At 29.8% G+C, this 20,872-nt stretch overlaps 2 protein-coding genes across 5 annotated transcripts in view; one reads left to right on the top strand and one right to left on the bottom strand.

Annotated features, from left to right (window-relative positions):
- LOC146529897 (cytochrome P450 4g15-like) overlaps positions 1–622 on the top strand; it is a 286,682-nt gene extending 286,060 nt beyond the window's left edge. For all 3 annotated transcript variants that reach the window (XM_085200647.1, XM_085200648.1, XM_085200646.1), the window contains one exon: positions 196–622. In XM_085200647.1, coding sequence (XP_085056773.1) covers positions 196–374 — 179 coding nt within the window. In that variant the 3' untranslated portion in view covers positions 375–622. The remainder of the gene's footprint in view (positions 1–195) is intronic.
- Positions 620–20,342, bottom strand: LOC146529896 (monocarboxylate transporter 6-like). Of its 2 annotated transcripts, none has more exons than XM_085200650.1 (9): positions 19,970–20,342; positions 10,447–10,570; positions 6,843–6,986; positions 6,068–6,340; positions 4,912–5,071; positions 4,325–4,472; positions 3,728–3,872; positions 2,928–3,116; positions 620–1,699 (listed from the first exon to the last, which is right to left on the bottom strand). In XM_085200650.1, the coding sequence occupies exons 1-9, from the start codon at positions 20,084–20,086 to the stop codon at positions 1,578–1,580; spliced, it is 1,422 nt and encodes a 473-aa protein (XP_085056776.1). In that variant the 5' UTR covers positions 20,087–20,342; the 3' UTR covers positions 620–1,577. The 2 variants fall into 2 exon arrangements, with proteins under 2 accessions (XP_085056776.1, XP_085056777.1); XM_085200651.1 differs by having other exon boundaries at positions 4,912–4,978.
- Between the last annotated feature and the right edge of the window lie 530 nt (positions 20,343–20,872).

The raw sequence follows: 20,872 nt of genomic DNA, 5'->3' as shown, positions 1-20,872 counted from the left end.
CTGTCAAATACTAAATAATATATTCAATGTTTTTTTAATAAAATTTTGTAAATACATAAATATACATATATTCAGTGGTGACAGTGGTACAGCGTCTTACTATTAACACGACGATTGTGGGTTTGATTCTCGCTCAGGACAATGAGCTATTTTCACTTTCTATGACGGCCCTAAAGCCACATTATAATTTTGCAGGTCGCAAATACGCCATTTTGAAGTTAAAGATCTTGTTGGCAACTGTACTTCGGAATTACAAAATGGTATCAGACGTCACTGAGGACCAGTTCGTGCTTCAAGCTGACATCATCCTCAAGAGAACTGATGGATTTAGAGTCCAGATTGAACCCAGGAACAGGGTCCCCTCTGCTGTTTAATTTTACAGTAAATAATTATATGCATTACTTATATTATATTTTTAAATCTATTTATTTATACGAGCAATTTGTAATGAAAATATTTTATTGCATATAATTAAATGTATGAATTTAATAAATAGCACAATTATTTATTTTCTAGCCATACTGAAAAGTGGTTTTTATTTATATATAATAAAATATCAATGTTTGCGTTTATATATTGTTATTATATTATTTTAATATTGAAAATAAACGCATTATGAATATTTTTATTTTATTTTATGTGGATTAAAAATGGGGAACATGAGTCGATTTGATAAAATAGTTACACCAATATATAAGAATATCTAATTCAAAATACAAATTCAAATAGATTATTATAAATAATAAATCAAAATATAATTTTGATGAATATTCATGTATTTTCCGTATAAATTTATTATATTTATGTAAACGTAAAGCAAATTTGACTATATTTGTATAATATTAATAAAAAAAAATTCAATTTCTTTCAATTGTTAATATCTTTGAATTATTAATGTGAGTTATTAAATTAAATTTTCATAAATTGCTATAACTTAAAAATCTTAAAGATGCAATAGATTTTTTTTTCATCCTCCATTTTTTATTATTTTTAATAAATCTAAAATAAATTTGCAATAATTTCAGGCATTGGAAAAGCAAGTTGATATGGTATACTTTTGTTGTCTACTTTGACGTTTTTTTAGCGCCACACTGTATCCCGCAGACAACGGGGCATTAGGCAGAGGAAACCTAGTGTAAAGGCACAAGGTAAAGGAATTTTGAAGACATTATATAATAATAAAAATATTTTGATAATATTAATAAATATTATTAAAATATTTTCATTTTTCTACTCTGTAGACCAAACAGGAGTTCCGCCACTTCAAAAACCTTCGTCTTTTGTTTTATTGCGTTAGATTTACACAATAGTCCCAATTACGACCCTGTGCACTTCACAATTATTATAATAAAAAAATATCTTAAAATAAATTCATTTATTTATTATTAAAGCTCTGTAAAATTACTACTTATAAAATAAAAAAATCTAATTAATTGTACAATTTAAAATAACAATAAAGATCTCTAGGAAACATAATAAGGGGACACTTATAAGAAACACATTCATCAGTATTGCCCTCTTATAATAAATTTATGTAAATTTTATTAAATAAATTTAATTAAAATAAAATAATTAATTTAGGATTTATGCTTACGACTAACTAAATATTCTACCGTCCATAGGACAACGCACACGAGACAACAAAAACTCATAGCCAAGAAACAGTTCACGTAACTGCCAGTCGCCTCGTAAATGACACCTGGAAAATGGATAAGAAAAGAAAAATAATTTATTTAGTTATTACAAACATATTTATATGAAAAATTAACAGAAAGTCCATCCAGAGATCAGTCATGGCGCGAAAGGTTATGGGTTTGATTCCCACTCGATGAAAGGAAATAATTAATTCAATACAAAGCCTCGGGAATTCGGCGGAAAATGGGGAACGGAGTGTCTTAACATTAAGTTCCCTCTGCCTTTCCCGCTATGTGCGTGATACAGCAGGGAATTAAAAAACTATTAAAAATTAATAATTAATTCTCTTCTTCTACAAAATATAGCATTTTTCCTCGTAGCACAGTAGGGAGACGGAACCTTACATTATGCCAAATCTTTGAGACATTCCGTGTTGAGTGGCAAAACTCAACGATACTTATTGTCAAGTAGAGCGGAGGAATGAAAATAATTTAAATATCTCCAGAGTGGAAGTCGAATCCACAACCATTGCGTTCACAGTCAGGCCTTGTCTTACGGCGCCACGACGACCTTAATGACATTCATGTTTTTTTTTAAATTGTCATGAATAATTAATAATAATTATTATATAAGTAAAATAAATAAGAATATTAAATATAACATAAGAAGGTACACGTGATCATCTGGTAAAACCTGCCCGACAATCGCTTTTTACAATCTATTTTTTAAATTAGATTCTGTTCCTATCAGTTAAATAAATAAAAATTTAAATAGACTCTAATGTATTAGTTAAATTTTTATTAAAATTCAAATTTATATTAATTCAAATTATAATAATATAAATAAGTTGCGTATAGCAATTTGTAGGCAACCTTGTAAAGGCAAAACTCATCATCGTAAATAATTTATAATTGATCTTAAAAAACAGAAAAAAAACCATAGAAGACATTAGGTTCCACCTATCGAAATAGAAAGCAATATAATTAAGTTTAATTAATTACACTTTGAGGCCGTCATGGCGCAGAGGCACAAGCGTGACTGTAATGTAGGGGGTTCAGTCCCCACTCGAGGGAATGAATTATTATTTCTTAATATTTTCATTTCCCTGGTACCAAGGCAAAAGCTGAGCAATGAGTTCCGCCACTCAACACGCAATCTCCCGAAAACTTCGGCGGAAAGTGGGAAACGGAATATCTTAACACGATGTTCCCTCTGCTTACCCTGCTATGTGCGGGATATAGCGTGAGATTGATTTGATTTATTAATTACATGTATATATGTAAATATATTACCTATTAAAGGATCAGCCATTAACATAAGGAATCCAGAGAACAAAATATGTAGCGCCAAAGCTGCTGGGAACCTATCAGGTGCAGCATTCACTAGGACCAGGGGGAACAGCACCTGCACCGAGCATCTGACCAAGCCCGATATAGCCGTGATAGCAATTACGAAGTACAAATTGTCCGACGTGACTAAAGCTGGAAAACGATAACAAATTATGGATAGTTTTAAAAAGATATTTTAATAATCTTAACTTTCTTGTTTAAAATATAGTGCTATTCAGTGTAGAACAGATCATACTTCTAAGTCATATTTCTAAGTCGATTTCTATTATCGATATATTTACATATTTATAGTAAATACATTTTTATATGAATTATAAATATACGCGAATTTTCTAATAACGCAATTAAGTGTAGACGAGAAAGAAGGTGTAAAATTCTAAAATAGTGCCAATGCTCGTAGTGTTCGACGGAAAATGGGGAACGGAGTGTGTCTAGTACTAGACTCTCTGCCTACCCTGATATACGAGGTTACCTGATATGATATACATTCAAAGTGAAATCATTTTATTGAAATAAGAAGATATTATATTATGTTTTATTTTTTTAAATATCAAACCGTTTATCATCAGAAGAATCCGCGCAAAAAACTCAACAAGACTTTTTTTTTCTAAATCCATTATTTATAAACTTAATTATTAGCGACCTTTGAAACAGACTGCAGCGAGATATCATTCTCAAGGCAATTTTTAATCAAAAAATTTAATAATTTTGGTTATAACCTTAGAGAAGGACCTGTAACTTACCTACTCTTAACACCATGGTGACACAGGTGCCAGCGAAAAAAAGTGTTTTACTATCAACTGTGTAAAAATATGTGAATACAGCCAGAAAAAATCTGGCTGCCAGATCAGCTATAGCACCGATCATAACGCACGTAGCTACTTGCATCTGAAAAATATTATTAATTGAAGTAATGGTAAAAATACAGTTGCGCTACATAAAGTGACTAAACACTATCAATTTCTGAATATTTGTATCACATATTAAATAATAACGTTAATTTTATTTTTAAAGTAAGTTTTTTGTTTTTAGTTTCTTACATAGCAGGATAGGCAGAGTGTACGTGGGAACCTAGTGTTAAAAACACTGCGTTCTCATTAAGACACGTATAAGGCAAGTATGCACAAACGCATGAATAATGGAAAAAAAAATTAAAAATTATTATTTTGGGTTGGCCAGACCAGTTGTGGCGCAGGTGCACAAAGGTGCTACTGTAAACGCGACAGGTTGTAGGTTCAATTCCCATTTGAGGGACTGAAATATTAAATATTTTCATTACTTCACACACAAATAATTATACGTTATAAGATGAAATACTAATTTTATTTTTACAAACATACCTTTGTATATCCATACGAGAAAAGTAGCATAGGCTCCATTGCTAAGTATGTCACATCGGAGACGAAGGCGAAACCGAGCCCTATCAAAGTGCTTACAAAGCGAGGATCCTTAAGAAGATCCAACTCTACGTTTTCGTATATCACTTTGCTGTAAAATTTTAATATTAAATTATGTATTTGTCTATTTTTTTTATCAGCTTCACGTTGTATCCCGCATAGAGCAGGATAGGCAGAGGAAATCTAGTGTTAAGACACTTTCCGTCGAACTTTTCGAGGCAATGCGTGTTGAGTGGCGTAACTCAACGCTGGGCTTTTGCCTTGGTGCCAAAGCGATGAAATGAAAATATTAATAAATAATAATTCATTCCCCTGAGTGGGGACTGAATCCACAATCATCGCGATGTAGCCACATCCATGACGGCCTCTAGTTTTCTATTATTTTTAAAAAACAACAGTATAATTTATTATAATGATAATTATATACAAACTGCCTACGTCTAATAAGGAATAGGAAACGATATACTATGTAATAAATAACTTCCAATACGAAAATATTAATTTTACAATTAACGACGTGATTGACTTACATTATACTTTTTTGAATGGACTCGTGCCGTCCGGAGCTTGATTTTATCTCATTAACGTTGTCCTCGCCTGGTAACATTTTTATAATGGATTCATCAAATATTTCTCCTTGGCTATTTTTATATTTATTGGGACTTTTCACATCACCACCAGATGAAAGCTCTACAAATAGACAATGTTGCAGGACGTCACTTAAAAGCACATGCAATGGCGAAGCACAAAATGAAAAAAAAAAACATATAGAAACAAAAACATATAATATTCCTTATTTTACTAAAGTATATAAGAAAGAAAAATATAAAAATATATATTTCGTATAGAAAGAGACTTAGACTAGAGACTTTCCTCTATAAGAGATCTCTTCTAATCAACCAATAGGAGTGGATGAGTGTCAATTAGCGGATTAAAGTCAAATACATCTTAAAAAGTATATATGTATTATTATATATGTAGGAGATTGCTCGCAAATGACTCTTATTGGACCTGTGGGCTCCATTGTGGGTTAATGCAAGCAGGAATAACGCAGCAGATTCGTGACACTCGTCACTAGTCCTTCCTTTCTCCCAAACATCAGAAGACTAAACCATTCCACGATCGTCAAAACATCAGAAGGCTAAAACATTCTACAATCGTCAACTTCCTCCTTATTTTAAAATCGAACTTCACCCTCACACGTCACGACTCTACTCAAGGCATAAGCCTCCGCGTTATTGGTCAAATTACCTCACTGGTCTAATAAAAGTCATACGAGACTCTTTAACATAAGTCAGCCAATCGTAATTCTACAATAATCAATAATTAGTGTCTTTTCGATCATTTCCTCCAAAGCTATACAAATGTGTTGACATATTGTCATTTTTACATGAACACAGCCAGTCATATTATAAACAGTTGCTACAGATAATAATATTAAAGCTAATCATTAAACATCTAAGATAATATAATATCTGTTCTAGTCTCTTCCTTCTACATATATAACAAATATACATATAAAATGAAAGTGCGGTAGTTAAAATTTATAGCCACTGTCCAAAGTCCATTTCAAGAGGCGAGTAGGATATTTTTAATTGGATGAATTTAAAGGTAAACATAGATGGTTTTTTCTGGATGAATTATGAACCTATATACAACATTCCTTTTAATTACTTTAGGACATACCTATTTCAGAACAATCTGATATCTTTCTCGTGTACCACTCAACAGGATGCATGACTATCATAGCAAAAATCAAATGTAGATCCACAGCCATGATCAGAGCTAGAGTCCATCTGAACCCATACTCCTGGAGAAGGAACGTGACTAATATAGGAAAAGTGATGGAGGCCATACTGCTCATAGTCTGGTTGGCACTCATCATGGCTGTACGTTTCTTTGTAAAGTAACAATTAAATGCTGTGAAGCTGACAGGTATCATAACACCAAAACCCGCACCTGAAATATAAACTATATTTGTAATAACAGCATATTTCAATTTATAATTGAGAAATTATAATTCTTATTTAAACAAAACACAATTATTAAATTAGCATTAAATTATTAAGGTCAATAATTGAATAATAGTAATGAAATTTTAGTTATTCTACTAGCAAAAAACAAAAAGATAGATTACAAAAATAGATTTCATTTACAAGGTTTATCTTATAACATATTTGCTTTAACACTAGCGATGCGCGGCTTCGTCCGCTTAAACATATTGTTATGTTATAGCCAAATTATTCAAAATCTTTAAATAAACCCCCTAAATCTGTTCAGTAGCTTTTGCGTGAAAGTGGGAGAGGGTAGATATTTATCTATCCTCACAAATTTTCACATTTATGACATTAGTAGGATTATTCAAAGCATTTTTTTTACACTAAGAATGTCTAACCTTGGGCGTTTTTGAGAGGACCAAGTACGAATTCCTCTAAGTACACATTTCTAAATAAATAATTACCTCGTATTACTCCAAATGTAAATACCAAGTGATATGTCCTCTCTACAAATATCGTTAAGATATCTCCTAAGACGAATAGTCCGGCTCCCACTAAGCCTACTTGACGAAATGAATATTTCTTCAAAGCAATGCCACTTAGAAAACCTAAAAGAAAAACGTTTATCTTCTATATATATAAAAGGACTTGTCCTCACTGACTGAGGTAAGACGCACGCACAGCCGTAACCGCTGATGGTAGAAACGTTAAATTTGGACAAAAGTTTACTTTCGTAATCTGGACATCCACTAAGAAGGGATTTTGAAAAATTTTAACCCTAAAGGGGTGAAATAGGGGTTCAAAGTTTGTATGGAAACAAATTTAAATCGGCACCGATTTTTATAAAATTTGAAATTTAGATTTTTAAAAGTATTTAATTGAACACGTGTTTCATCGTTTTCTAGAATTCTCTCCCTAAGGGTGCAAATAAGGGGTTGAAAGTTTGTATAGGTTTTTTTTAAATCGTCATCAATTTTTATAAAATTTGAAATTCAGACTCTTAAACGTATATAATTAAACACATGTTTCATGGTTTTCTAGAATTCACCCCCTAAGGGTGCAAATAAGGGGTTGAAAATTTGTATGGGAAAATTCTTAAATCGCCACCGATTTTTGTAAAATTTGATATTTAGACTCTTAAAAATATTTAATTGAACATATGTTTCATGGTTTTCTAGAATTCACCCCCTAAGGGTGCAAATAAGGGGTTGAAAGTTTGTATGGAAAAATCTTTAAATCGCCACCGATTTTTATAAAATTTGAAATTTAGATTCTTAAAAATATTTCATTGAACACATGTTTCATGGGTTATTAGAATTCACCGTTAAATACGCAAGCGAAGCTGCGCGCGTCCGCTAGTTAATTATAAACATATTTCATTAAATTTTATTCAAAAATTAAAATATAATTACTAAAAAGAACAAAATACCCGACTGTATAAAACTAAAAATAATAAAACGAGCCCAGTAGTTAATAAGGTTTAACAGCCGGAGAGTTAGTAGGAACGCCCTTACATACATTTACATACATAGATTCATAAACACATTGTTCTCCTTTACCTCGCGCACTCAGTTAATAGAATAGTATTAATAAAAACCAGGCCTAGAGGAGGCTGTTTTGGCGCAGCGGCATATCGTTTGACTATAAATGCAACGTTTATGGGTTCGATTTCCACTCGGAGTAATGAATTATTCCCATTTCCTCGTTCTGGCAATATAAAGCTTGATGTTCAACCACCAAACCCTGATAAGAGTAAAATTAATTATTATGCACTGCGACATGAAGAAAAAGAAACTACTTTTCCCTTTTGTAATTTACTTAACTTAACTTAACTTGACATTTTTTATGTACTTAGATACTATTACTATTTTAAACTTCCTCATTTAATTTCATTAAACAATGTAAATTACACCAAGAGGTAAATAAGTTCAATGGTGAATTTATTGATTATAATTTAATAGTAATTTTTACACTTTTTATAGTCAAATGACAGATCAATAACACTTTTTATTTCAAACGCCAGAGCTGATGAGGCTTTCCTTATTCTTAGAGAATCGAACGAAATAAAAAGAACGTCCTCATCGCTGTCAATCAATACCATTCAAGCTTATACATATATTTTAAAGAATGGTATAACTTATTTAAAAAATTATATTATATATTTCATAAAAAAAATCATTACAAGACATATTTGTAGTTCATTTTGTACAAAATGAGTGCATACGCTCGAAAATTAAATTTGTTGACGTTTATTAGATGTTTTTTCCGTTCATCTAGGCGATAAGCTGTTGAGAGAGAACCAACTCGCACTTGACCGGTTTTTTTTTAGTTAAATAAATTCTATTTATATATAAACTGTAGATATTGTAATTGACTAAGTAGATACTTACTACTTTATATATAAAATATTTTTAAAAAAACCTTATTTGTAATTCAATAACTGTAAAATAAATACATGTGTTTTAAAAGATATTATTATACCATTAGAACGACGTCTGTATCTATATAAAAATATTTTGATTCTCCACGTATTTTAAATAGCTGTTAATTTAATTACACGTCCTTAAAAATTTCCATAATGATAAGGACATTATAAATTACAATATATTACCATTCTGTTCATTTACTAAGTAATACATATTTATATATTAATTAATATAAGTTTTAAAATATTTCTCATATCACTTGACCAGTAAGCCCAGAGTTCATTTGTACGATTTATGTATATAACAATAAATCTTGTTTTATTCCATTCTCGTATTCATTTCCCGGAAGAAGGAAGGAGCGTACTTTACGCGAAATTTTAGCTTTCTAGTAGTTTTGGCCGTACTCTTAGTCACTCCATAAAAGTAGAGTTTGATATATGCATATATTATTTATAAAAACTTATATACAGACATAGTTCACCACGTCGAGTTCAGGCCCAGGAATAAAATTGAATAAAGCGCCTTTCTATGTCTGTCCCTACAGTTAGACCACACGGAGCCCGAGGATCTCGTGAATCGTGATCCAAGAAGAAGAAGAAGAAGAACCAAGAGGTAGCACGAATTTAAAGGCTGAACCTGGCAAAATACGTCGGGATAATGCCAGGTAAAAGAAGTAACTACTAGAAGTAGAAGAAGACTAGAAGAAAATACTAATAGATTGTTAAATTAATCATTCCATTATTACCAGTAACTGCATAGAGTCAACCCAATTAAAATACAAAAAAGTACCGTAACGTTAATTGACATGCAGTTACATACTACAAGTATTTAACTTGCAGTTATGTGTTACTAGGCTGGTCTTGGCATTGTTTTCATTAAAGGATGTCGGTCGAATCAATAAATACAATAGAATAGATATGATATTGACATTCTATATCGGCCTCTTTACACAATCATCTTAGATTAACGTTTTAAGATGAAATACACATAGTCTTTCAATTAAACTGAGTAATATGAACCTTGGGTTTGTAATTTGACCTGATTTTGTAACGATTTAATTCTTTCTCATTAAACTGTCGCTGGGAGATATGCTCGGCGTTACCATTTCTTTTTTAAAGCTATCTAGTCTATGTATCAATATTTTCTGGTGAGATCGAAGAAATGTAAATTTAATGATAATGGAAATATTATGCTGATTGTGGAAATATTATGCTGATTGTGTCGTTAATTTCCACCACTCAAACCGCAATGCCTCGAATTCAGACGAAAATCCTAGAGAGGCGAGTTTTTTTTCCTATCCCACTATATGGAAAATAAAGATTAAAACATAGTATTAAATATTAATTTAAGTATATCAAATATCTATTTTAATTTCATTTAATTTAGAAAACAATAAATAGCTTATTTTAATCTTAATGTCAATGCGAATACCTTTCAAAAATTTTTTACTCTCAAATTTGTACTGGTTTGTTCCAAGTCTAAATGAATGTATGAACATACGCAGGAAATGAAAGGGTAAGCGTAAGCTCAATGCTATTAAGTATTTTTGAAAAAATATATAAAATATTTTTGAGAAACAATATATAGCCATATTTAGAATCAAAATTCACAATATTTTTTAAAAAAATCCAATTTTTATTACCTGATATGGATAATGCACCATTATATACGCCGATCACCAGTGGAAGGCCACTCGCACCGTCTTGCTCTAAGAAGAAATTGTTAAATAAAATTCCAAAGGCGTTCGACGAACCGAAGCCAAGCATCTGTAACAATAATTAATGATTTATTACTAGAGATATCCATCGATTAATTCTAAAACCTATTTAAATGAGCACAAATAAACGAAATAAAAACTGTAATTTAATTACAAGCCTGTTTATAGATAATCTCTGCCATAATAAAATAAATTAAATCAGCTTCACGCTGTATCCCGTACACAGCAGGTAGGTAGGGGGAACCTAGTGATAAGACACTCCGTTCCCCACTTTCTGCTGAATTCTGGAGGCATTGTGTGTCGAGTGGCAGAACTCAACTACGCGCTTTGCCTCAACACCAGAGCGAAAACATGAAAACGTAAATATAACGATGGCCGCAAATTTGCCATAATAATATATACCTAATTATTATTTTCTAGAATATATACATATACCTATGTAAAATATGGAATTAATGATATATAAGAGAATTGTCTACCTTATTATTCAACATTAAGCTCAAGGATATTGGTAATATATTGGTACATTTTAATTACTACAAAATTAAAAAATATTTTTTTTTTAAAAGAGATCATTAATAATTATTATTATTAACGTTCCCTAACAACACAAACTGGATTTTCCTTATGAAGCAACGTCGCCAACTTGAAATATTTAAATGTGATTTTAAATAACTTAATTTTGTACTTATGTATAATAATTAGGTAAGATTAAGTATTTAGTATAATATGTCGGTTTTCACGATTTTAACACATTTCAAATTATTATGACGTAACCGGTTATAATAGTATATACTAATTTTCATACTAATAGTATATACTAAACATTTAAGAAAACCCTAAAAAAGTGTCATATACCTACATAAAACGTAAAATTTACTTAATTTCACTATAGAAAAAAATGATGAGACATTTTTTTCTTTATAGAAATAGAAGAAGAAAATGTTATATTAGTTAAACTTTATAAGTGGTCCAATAATATTTAAATCCCAATGTGGATAAAACGTGAAAGCTCTTTCCTTTTATACACATAATTAATAAAATTTAAACAATTTCAATTAAAATTATAATTATATTATTATAAAAAATAACATTAAAAAAATAATTTTACTATAACTATTTAATTTCAATGAATCCTATCATTTGTGTAGTGAACTACTGCTAGAACTTCATAAATATTTATGCATCTCTCTAAGATGATTACAGAGTGCTTTCGTAGTAGCTATTTGAATAACAATTTATTTTTTTATGTACACAATTATAACTTTTAATAAAAACGATTTACAAAGTAATTATTTCATTATTACCAAGAACCATCGTTTGTCACTTTACTTTTTATGACTTTTTAAACGTTTGTTTTTTATGAATTTAAATATAACTATTATTTACTTTTAGGGAAGAATTCATTAAATATAAAGAAGAAATAAAAATGTAGTATTCAATAGTTAACTATTGTTGTCTTCTTATGTTTACAAAAATGTGAACATGTATCCCGCACACAGCGGGGTAGGCAGCGGAAACCTAGTATTAAAATACTCCGTTTCCCATTTTTTTATGTTTTCTGTCTCTCATTTTCTTTCTTATTTATTTATCTATATTTTATTGTTTAAATTATTATTTAAAAGAAACAAGAGAAAATAAAGAAATTCATGCACAAAAGGCGGGTTAAATGGAAATTTTACGCTTTTTTCCCGGCAACCTTTGGGTAAGGACATTTATGTGACAATAAAGAGTTGGTGGTGTAAATAAACATACAAACTAGTGGATCGTCCCGGCTTCCCACAGATGAACATTTGTGTTTTATATTTTGATATAAACGTAAACGTAGCCATAAAATAAAAAATATATTATTTTGTAGATTAAATAACTTTTTTACATATTTCTTTGTACATTTTTATGTAAATACAGAATACAACTAAACCAACACAGACACTTACAAATATGCCAAGTAAATATATTATTGAATCTTAAAAAAGACTCTTTATTCGTTATATATTATTTATAGCATATTTATTTAACTATGTATATTACTTTTAGTTTATAGTGTGTATTGTTTATAGTGTATTACTACACTACAAAGTTAAATATAAATAAAAAAAACATAATAAAAGTTTGAGAAACTTCGTTTTCTTTGTATACATTTTGTCTCACGCCTAAATGAATAGACTACAGTGCAAGAAATTTTATAAGAAGACGTGTGAAGGTGAGCTTGCGGTTACGGATGCAAGTTATATATTATAGCGCTTAGAAATGATAGATAAAAAATACGCAAAGCGAATAAATAAAGACGAAATTATAATATTACGAACAGGCGACAAGCGATTAGTCTACAAACAAGATACGGCTTCTGCTGAGATTAGCAAATGCTCACATTACATTGTTTTATCTTAGTTTTAACACATTTTATAGCATTATTTGTATATTTGCATATTTTGTATATATGGTATTTGATATATTCGTTCGATTCTCATTCAAGGAAATAAATTATATATTGAATATAATAATAATAATATATTAATTAATTATAATAATTCTCGTTAATAAATTATATATTGAATATAGTAGTAATTAGATTTTTTTTCTAGCGTTACATAAACACACTACGTGTTTAAATTTTTTGTTTAGGTACTGTCAAATATGCCCATTTCTTTTAAAATAAAAAAATATATAATGATTTTAAAAACATTGTATGTTTATTGTTATATTACATTTTTGAGTTTATAAGTCTTCCATTTTTGTCGTATTTTTGACTTTCAAAAATATAAGGTCGACCGTTGTCAACAAAAGTTTAATGTCAATAAATGCACGTGTTACGATAGGAATATATATTGTTGGATGTCATTGTATCGAAATATAATTATAATTTATATGCTTATATTATACATACCATTCATATATAAAATTAAATTGGGATGTCAGTCTGTAAATTTCATTTTCACAACCAAATCACTTTCTCAGTTTTATCTATGTAGGTTACTAAGAAACAAGTTTTCAGGGACTTGCACCGAAACTTAGAGGAATTTGTGCAGCACAATATTGGGCTCTTATTATTCCAGAATTCTTTAGTGTATAGTACGGATAACTAAAATAACAATAAATTTTATCTAAGCACTTAAATAATATTAATGAAATATATAATTCAAGCGAACGAATCCGCGAGCGGGTTGCTAGTAAAAAATCGTTACTAAAAATATATATTGTAATCAATTCCTTAACCTTTTAGGGTTTCATACAAAAAAAATAAAGGAAGATTCTTTATTGGTTTCTCGTGTTTGTTCGTCCGTCCTTATCAGTCATTGGGCCCGAAATTGTTGGACCAAATGTGTTATAATATAAAATTTCATTTACTGTCCTAATGCCTAATCAAGCAATATAAAACCCCTACTTAAAATTTCCACATATTCCCCCAAGCAAAAATATATGTTATTTATGGAAATATGTTTTATAAACTTTGCTTAATATTTTATATTCTCTCATAATAATTAAAGTCATAATCAATAAATATAGTAATAGCGAATGAATCGTGATTTTTTTTTATTTTCAACAGTAACAGACAAGATCTTAACATCCTGAAGGCCAAATAATCTAATAATTATAATATCACTTTTATATTGATACCTACTACTCTTAAATAATATTGTGTAACATTTCATAAACCGGAATTGATTCTAACGGAGAAGTTTCGTTTTTGTTTTGATTCATTTACATATGAATCAATAGCTAATACAAAAGTTGTTTCTATTTTGTACTACTCGATTAAGAAAAAAGAAGGAAAATTCGTAACTCTAGTAATGGACTAGATAGCTTAATTTTCCATTAAACATTACAGCGACAGACGTCACGCGCTAGTCACGACGGCTGTGTGTTCGATTCCGACTCGTGGGAATAAAACCTTTATTTTCATAAAGTTACGCCATTTAAAATTCAATCTCATGAAAATTAAAAATGAAATGAAATCTAATTAATATGGTAAACAACACATAAGAGTATTGTTACTTCGTTTATTATAAGTTTATGCGCTGGTATCGGCCTCGCAAAAAAATTGAAAATACGATAAAAAAGAATTCGTTTTCTACTTGGTCTTCTAAGATTAAAAGTTATGGGTAGAATAGACAAAAGGTAATTTGTTAAAAATAAAATTGCAATCTCAGATCATTCATCTTTTGGCTTGTTTGTCAACTTTCCCGTAACTTAAGTACCCCACTCTACAGTCGATTTTTTTTGCGCAGCCATAATACTTATTATTCATTTCATTATTTTTTTACAACAAGTTTGGTGGGTTGGTACTATCTCAGGTAAATTCACTCATCTTTATATGGAATTCATTATTTTGTTTAATCTTTTTTTCATTAAACATGTACTGAATAACAAAAGACATCATATTTAATACGAATTCTGGAGACATTCAGTGTTGAGTTGGCGGAACTCAACGCCGCGCTTTGCGTCGACACCAGAGCAAAGAAATTAAAATATTAAATGTTTAATTTCTTTAAAAATCATTCTTGATAAATAAACTATAATATCAATTATTGTATACAAACCAATTTTTTACAATTAATTGACTCAAATAAATTTATTCTATACTTAAAAAAGCAAAGTAATGATAAAATCAATTTATTAAATTATTATTGCGATCGACGATTCTTAGAAATACATTAAAAATAAATCATTTTCGTCACGCTGCGTCAGCTCCATACAGCGTGAAGCTATTTAATTTTTTTATTTAATTATATGTATTATTATATTTATAATATATGTATGTACATATTGAAACAACTGTACTAACATATATTTAACATGTTATTTTATATAATAAGGATAAAAAATAACTCTAGAATCTAGATTATGACAAACCAAATTCCGATAACAGAATCAGAAAGGTAAAATGTGAGAATAAAAATAAAATTAATTAAGTAGAACAGTAGAATTGCTTACATATACATAGAGAGGCTGTCTTGGCTCAGTGGCGCAAGCGTGTGACCGTAAACACGACGGTTGTGGGTTCGATTCTCAGTCGGGAGACATTCTCCACAATTCAGTGAATTATTATATAGTATACAATGAAGTATTATGTATTAATATTTTAATTTCTTCGCCCTCACTGTGCTACAAGCACGTAGGGTGTTGAGCACCGCCACTCAACATGCAATGTCTCGAAAATTAGGCGGAAAGTGGGAAACAGAGAGTTTTAACACTATGTTCCCTCTGCCTAACTTGCTATACGCGGGATTCAGTATAAATAAAGCTGATAAAAAACCATATTATATTACAAAAGTATACATAATTTATACAATTTATTTTTTAACGTATATAAGGAAGCCAAATGAGATTACTGAACTCTAGTTTAACAGCTCATAAGTGGATTATATAACTGTTTCGGAGGACTTAACCTAAATAATGTTCCACCTTTTACGGTGTTACCTTTCAAATTCTTTCAGTCATAATATTTATTTCTTCAAATATAACATATTAAGTAAGAAATAAATATTGAAATATACTATATTTGTAATATACTGAAATATTATATTTGATTTTTTTGTAATCTCTTAAATCACTTTTTGAACGGATTATATTACAGCACCAAGACGGCCTCAAATCTTGTTATAATTTAAGAATTGTTATAATAAAACAATAATTATATTATCAAATTAATATTATCATAGATAAGATCTCGACGTTACACTTTTTCATATAATAGGTAAATAAACAACAAGGTTGCCTTGTGTATTTTACAATTATTAATGAACTTGCCACCAGATAAGCTGGTCAAGAACTTCATAGGTTGACCAAAATACTTCCGTATTGTGATCCCTTTTGTGCAGTGTTCTAACCGACATGGCGGAGACGAGGCCTTGATAATGTACTCGTATATTCTATCACAATATATATTGTTAAAGTAAGATGATATAGTTTACTTATCTCGTTACAAATTTATATTAGAGGTTTCATCGGAATTTGTCTGCGTTGCTTGGTTTTATTAAAAAAGTATTTAAAATTTACAATTATTAGTTATTGTAAAAGCCCAGGACCCCTCGGATGGCATGTATGAAGTGATGACAGTGGACGAGGCGTCAATTATTTGAATGCTCGCGGCTTCGCCCGCATGAATTTTATTTATGGACAGATTGAAATAAAACAAATAATAAATGCTAAAAGATGTTTGCACAATAGTAAAAGCTGCATTTAAAACAGTTAAGGCTTTTCTGAGATTAAAGTACATAAATGCACCGACTATTTTATTATATAACAATTGATAGCTGTGTATATGGAAGATTCCAAGTACGGGCGATCACTTACAATTTTATTATAAGTAGAAACATGTATATAAATAAATAAAGTTAAATTATTATTTAACCTTAAGTTATGAGCACAATGAACTTTTGAAGGGAAATTACTCGTTAAAGATATGACAAGTTTCATTGTATGTAACTGATATATTGTACTTATGTATATTAAAAACAACACAGACTTGAACCAATATTGCTTAAAAGTAAAGTATATCCAAATTCATATAATATACGAGTACTTATATAAAGAGACGCAAGTAAGTAATTTAATATTTCACTGTTGTACTACTTTCGCACCAATATATTGAAAAATATTTTATGATATTAAAATGGTGTGGAGAGAATCGCTATGATGGTATTACATAAAGTAGATACGGAACCAAATCCTCTATACGCTTGGTATCAGCCAAATATTTTAATAGATGGCTATTGATTGGTACAACGAAACCTCATGTCGTCTTAGTCAGTCCTGGTCTTATTATGATATATGGTCAGGCTTCCTCTAAACGCCATAAGTTCGTCCCTAAAATAAACCATACAGGCAGTGAAGAATTTTCCTATCATATAGAAAGAGTACGTGCTGCTATTGTTAACAGGCCTCAAAGCTTAAAGGATTGTATAGCAGAGAGTGGAGACCATTTCGAATAAGCTTTTATGAATATAACTGTATAATAGGAATAAATGTAAAGTACAAAAAAAATTGTCTTTCTTTGTAATAATATTACATTTTGTAATTATATACATTTATTTAATTAGCTTTCGTTTTCTAATATCTACATATATGTATAACTAGCGGCCCGCCCGCGGCTTCGCCTGCGTGAACTACTTTATTATTAATTTCTGTCTCCATGAGTACCTTCCTATAAGTGACGTCCATGCAAAATTTGACACTCCTAGCATTTGTAGTAACGAAGTTTCATGCAAACTTTCAACCGAAAAACCATCCCCTTAGAAGTCGAATATTGCAAATTCCCGTCTTAGCGAGCACCTACGTCCTATAAGTAACTCCTATGCAAAATTTGAGATTTCTAGCGCATGTAGTTTCTGAGATTGACTTTTCGATTTTATATATATAGATTACAGTGCACTTTTAGTTATGTCAAATGTGATTTTTTAATAATGAATGTTTTGCTTAAGACGGCGCGTACGTATTGTGCGGCGGTTCCTCTCTCTGGAGCCCTAGCCACCGATGGCTTGGACCCTTGTCCCGCCCTCGGAAGAGTGGTTTTTTTATATTTTTAAATGTATTTTTTTATAATAGTTTATATTTAAAAATGTAAAATTTATTCACTAATTTAATAAAAGTATATTCAGAATGTTTTGTAACATCGGTTTCTTTTAACTCACGTGTGTAGGTCCGTAAAACGAATGGCAATTTATTGTGTTATAAATTTAATGATAATAAAATTATTTATTATATTATTTCTTTGAGTTATTATTCATATTACTTACAATTCAATAATAGGTTATTAATATTCTTAAGGCTAATAAATTATTTTCTTAAATCATCTCATATTTTTTGTATCACGAACAGACAGACAGACATTGTGAAGGATTTTGTTTTACAATGATATCTACAGATAAGAATTTACACACCACTAATGCCACAAATTTATATTAAATTATAAAGATTAAATATGTGTGCATTATGTATCTTAAACATTCCAGTGTTCGCAGCATGAAGATTATGATAATATAGGTTGTCTAATATAAATTCTACAGGTGATTGGTAGATAGAAGTGCAAAATGATAATTGTGATAGAAGGCCCTATATAGTAAGCCCTGAAACTTACCATATTGGCTATTAAAAAAATATATGTGGGAGAACTGGGGGGGGACAAATAGTTGAGAATTTACCTCCCCTACCACCTGTATCAGTTTGTACATCTATATATCAATCAACCTGTATAATTTTTACTACGAAAATTTACGACAATGTCACGAGCATTTGTAGGTCAAATACCTTTTTGTCTGGACATTAACTTATACTTTGGCATTTAAATTAATGTTTATAATAATTTTTATTAACAAATGCCTCTATAGGATAGATTGTAAGAGGGTGAACACAAATATATTCGATGTTAATAATTATTATGTGACAAGAAAGCATCGCTGAAGCAACGATCTCGAACTTACACAAGTCTCTTGCCTAGAGTCTACAGATAGAAGTCTCCAGATTATTATTAATTTGAAGATTAATCATCCCCTATCAACAAACAGTAGGGAGGCAAATGGAACCCAGTGTTTAGACACTGCGTTCCCCCTTTACCACCAAATTCTGCAAGCATTGCGTGTTGAGTGAGAATCTTCAATTCGAATGTATTTTTAATTTTTTGTTGTCTTTATTCTCATATACGAGTATATAGGTTATAAACTTAGCATTTTTAAAAAAGATGTGCTGAAAAGAAAATTAACTACAACTCTACGCTATATTTTATGAAGAACACGTTAAAATTTTTTATAATATTTTCTCGACTAAGAAAATTGAGTGATTTGTCTCTGTTACTGGAGATTCGTACGATATAAGCTTAGGCACGTTTTTATAATCCACTTTTTAAATACGGGCCTTAGTGTCAATTACATTTAATTTTATTTTAAGTGGTGTGAAACTAAATATGATAAATTAAATCTTAATTATACACATATTTCAATATTTTTACAGTAAATTTTAGTGCTACAATATTTTGTATTATCTAACATTTTTCAGTGCGAAATCGTTAAATGTAAGAAAACTTAAATCTTTTTTTAAAACAATTATGACGTTCCAATCAAATTAAATTGTATTATTGTACCAACAAAAAAAGATTTTGTTAAAAAATGATATTTACTTTCCACTATCGTGATTTATTTTATTCTGCATAATTACAAATATGAAATTTGAGCCAAGTGCTATAAATGCTTATTCAAGTTTTGTTTATTTAGTAGCAACAAAAGCATTTACTTAAACAAAAAATATGCTGATATTTTGATTACATAGATTGTTAACAAATAATTATTTAATTAAAACAATAATTTTTAATATTCAAAGTCAATTTTTTAATACAATTTGATTCGTTATGGTGACAAAGAAAAGATTTAATCATTTCTGTGAAAATAACTCGAATATATTTTTTGTAAATTATAAATTTTGAACAAATTTTTCAAATACAAATTATACTTACAAATGTAAATCCAACTCCAATGCATACAACATAACCCCAGCCTCCGTCCGGCGCGAGTTCAGTTTTTTTACCATTTTTAATATTATTTCCTTCAAGATGGGCAAATGCTTCATCCATTTTTTAAATAAAAATTTGTATCACGTCACTAATTTTAAAAATGATTTTACGTAAACTAAATTTAAATTACATATATTAATAGCACTGACTGACAGAAAATATCTGTGTTAAATGTGTATTAACTATTTATCATTCTTATTTACAAGTATTATTTATTGCTTCTATATTTTATAATTTATATTTATATAGAAAAGTTATTATAATGTAGCATTTTGTCCGTTGACAGACAACACGCACGAGTAACGGCTAGGACGATTCTGTTACTACAGTCTTAATTTTACACTACCAGCCCGAAATGAGGCTTTACGAGACTCAATGAAAAGATCATTTACCTCATTTGTACCTAACCCTAAAAAAAAGGTTAAATAAAGTAAAACATTAAAAATTCTTTCATCTTTTAGTGATTTTGTTTTTAAAAAATCATGACTATAAATAACATGAGTACCTTTATAAATTACAATTGAATATGGACATTTTGAATTCCTTCCTATAATAAAAATTAAATAAAATATTTTGGAGGCCAGTCGCGGCACAAGGGCGCAATAAGCATGTGACTGTAAACGCAACAGACTGTACATTCGAGTCCCACACTAGGATCGTAACACTAGGTTCCCAGGTTCCGTCTGTGTACTCTGCTATGGGCGGAAAATACACTGAGTTTTCCGTAATTCGGGGTACTTTTTCTTTAAAAAGTGAATTCATCATCATCATATTTCTAAATTATTATTTTCATTGCCCATTTGGTATGATTAATGACATTTCGAAAACAGGAAATACTAACTCATC

This window comes from Heliconius melpomene, chromosome 17 (genome assembly GCF_056956725.1).
Source record: "Heliconius melpomene rosina isolate 202511_hmr_F chromosome 17, ASM5695672v1, whole genome shotgun sequence".
Taxonomy (NCBI): domain Eukaryota; kingdom Metazoa; phylum Arthropoda; class Insecta; order Lepidoptera; family Nymphalidae; genus Heliconius; species Heliconius melpomene.
Note: the sequence above shows the minus strand (reverse complement) of the source record. Positions and strands in the feature narration are given on the sequence as shown.

Bases quoted from the DNA above. Each gene is read 5' to 3' on its own strand.
- LOC146529896 (XM_085200650.1), bottom strand. From the start codon at position 20,086: ATGGATGAAGCATTTGCCCATCTTGAAGGAAATAATATTAAAAATGGT. The intron at 6,987-10,446 runs GTAATAAAAATT...TTTTTCTTTTAG, and splicing joins TGGTGCATTATCCATATCAG to GTTTTCTAAGTGGCATTGCT. The intron at 3,117-3,727 runs GTAAGTTACAGG...ATCGTTTTCCAG, and splicing joins CACCATGGTGTTAAGAGTAG to CTTTAGTCACGTCGGACAAT.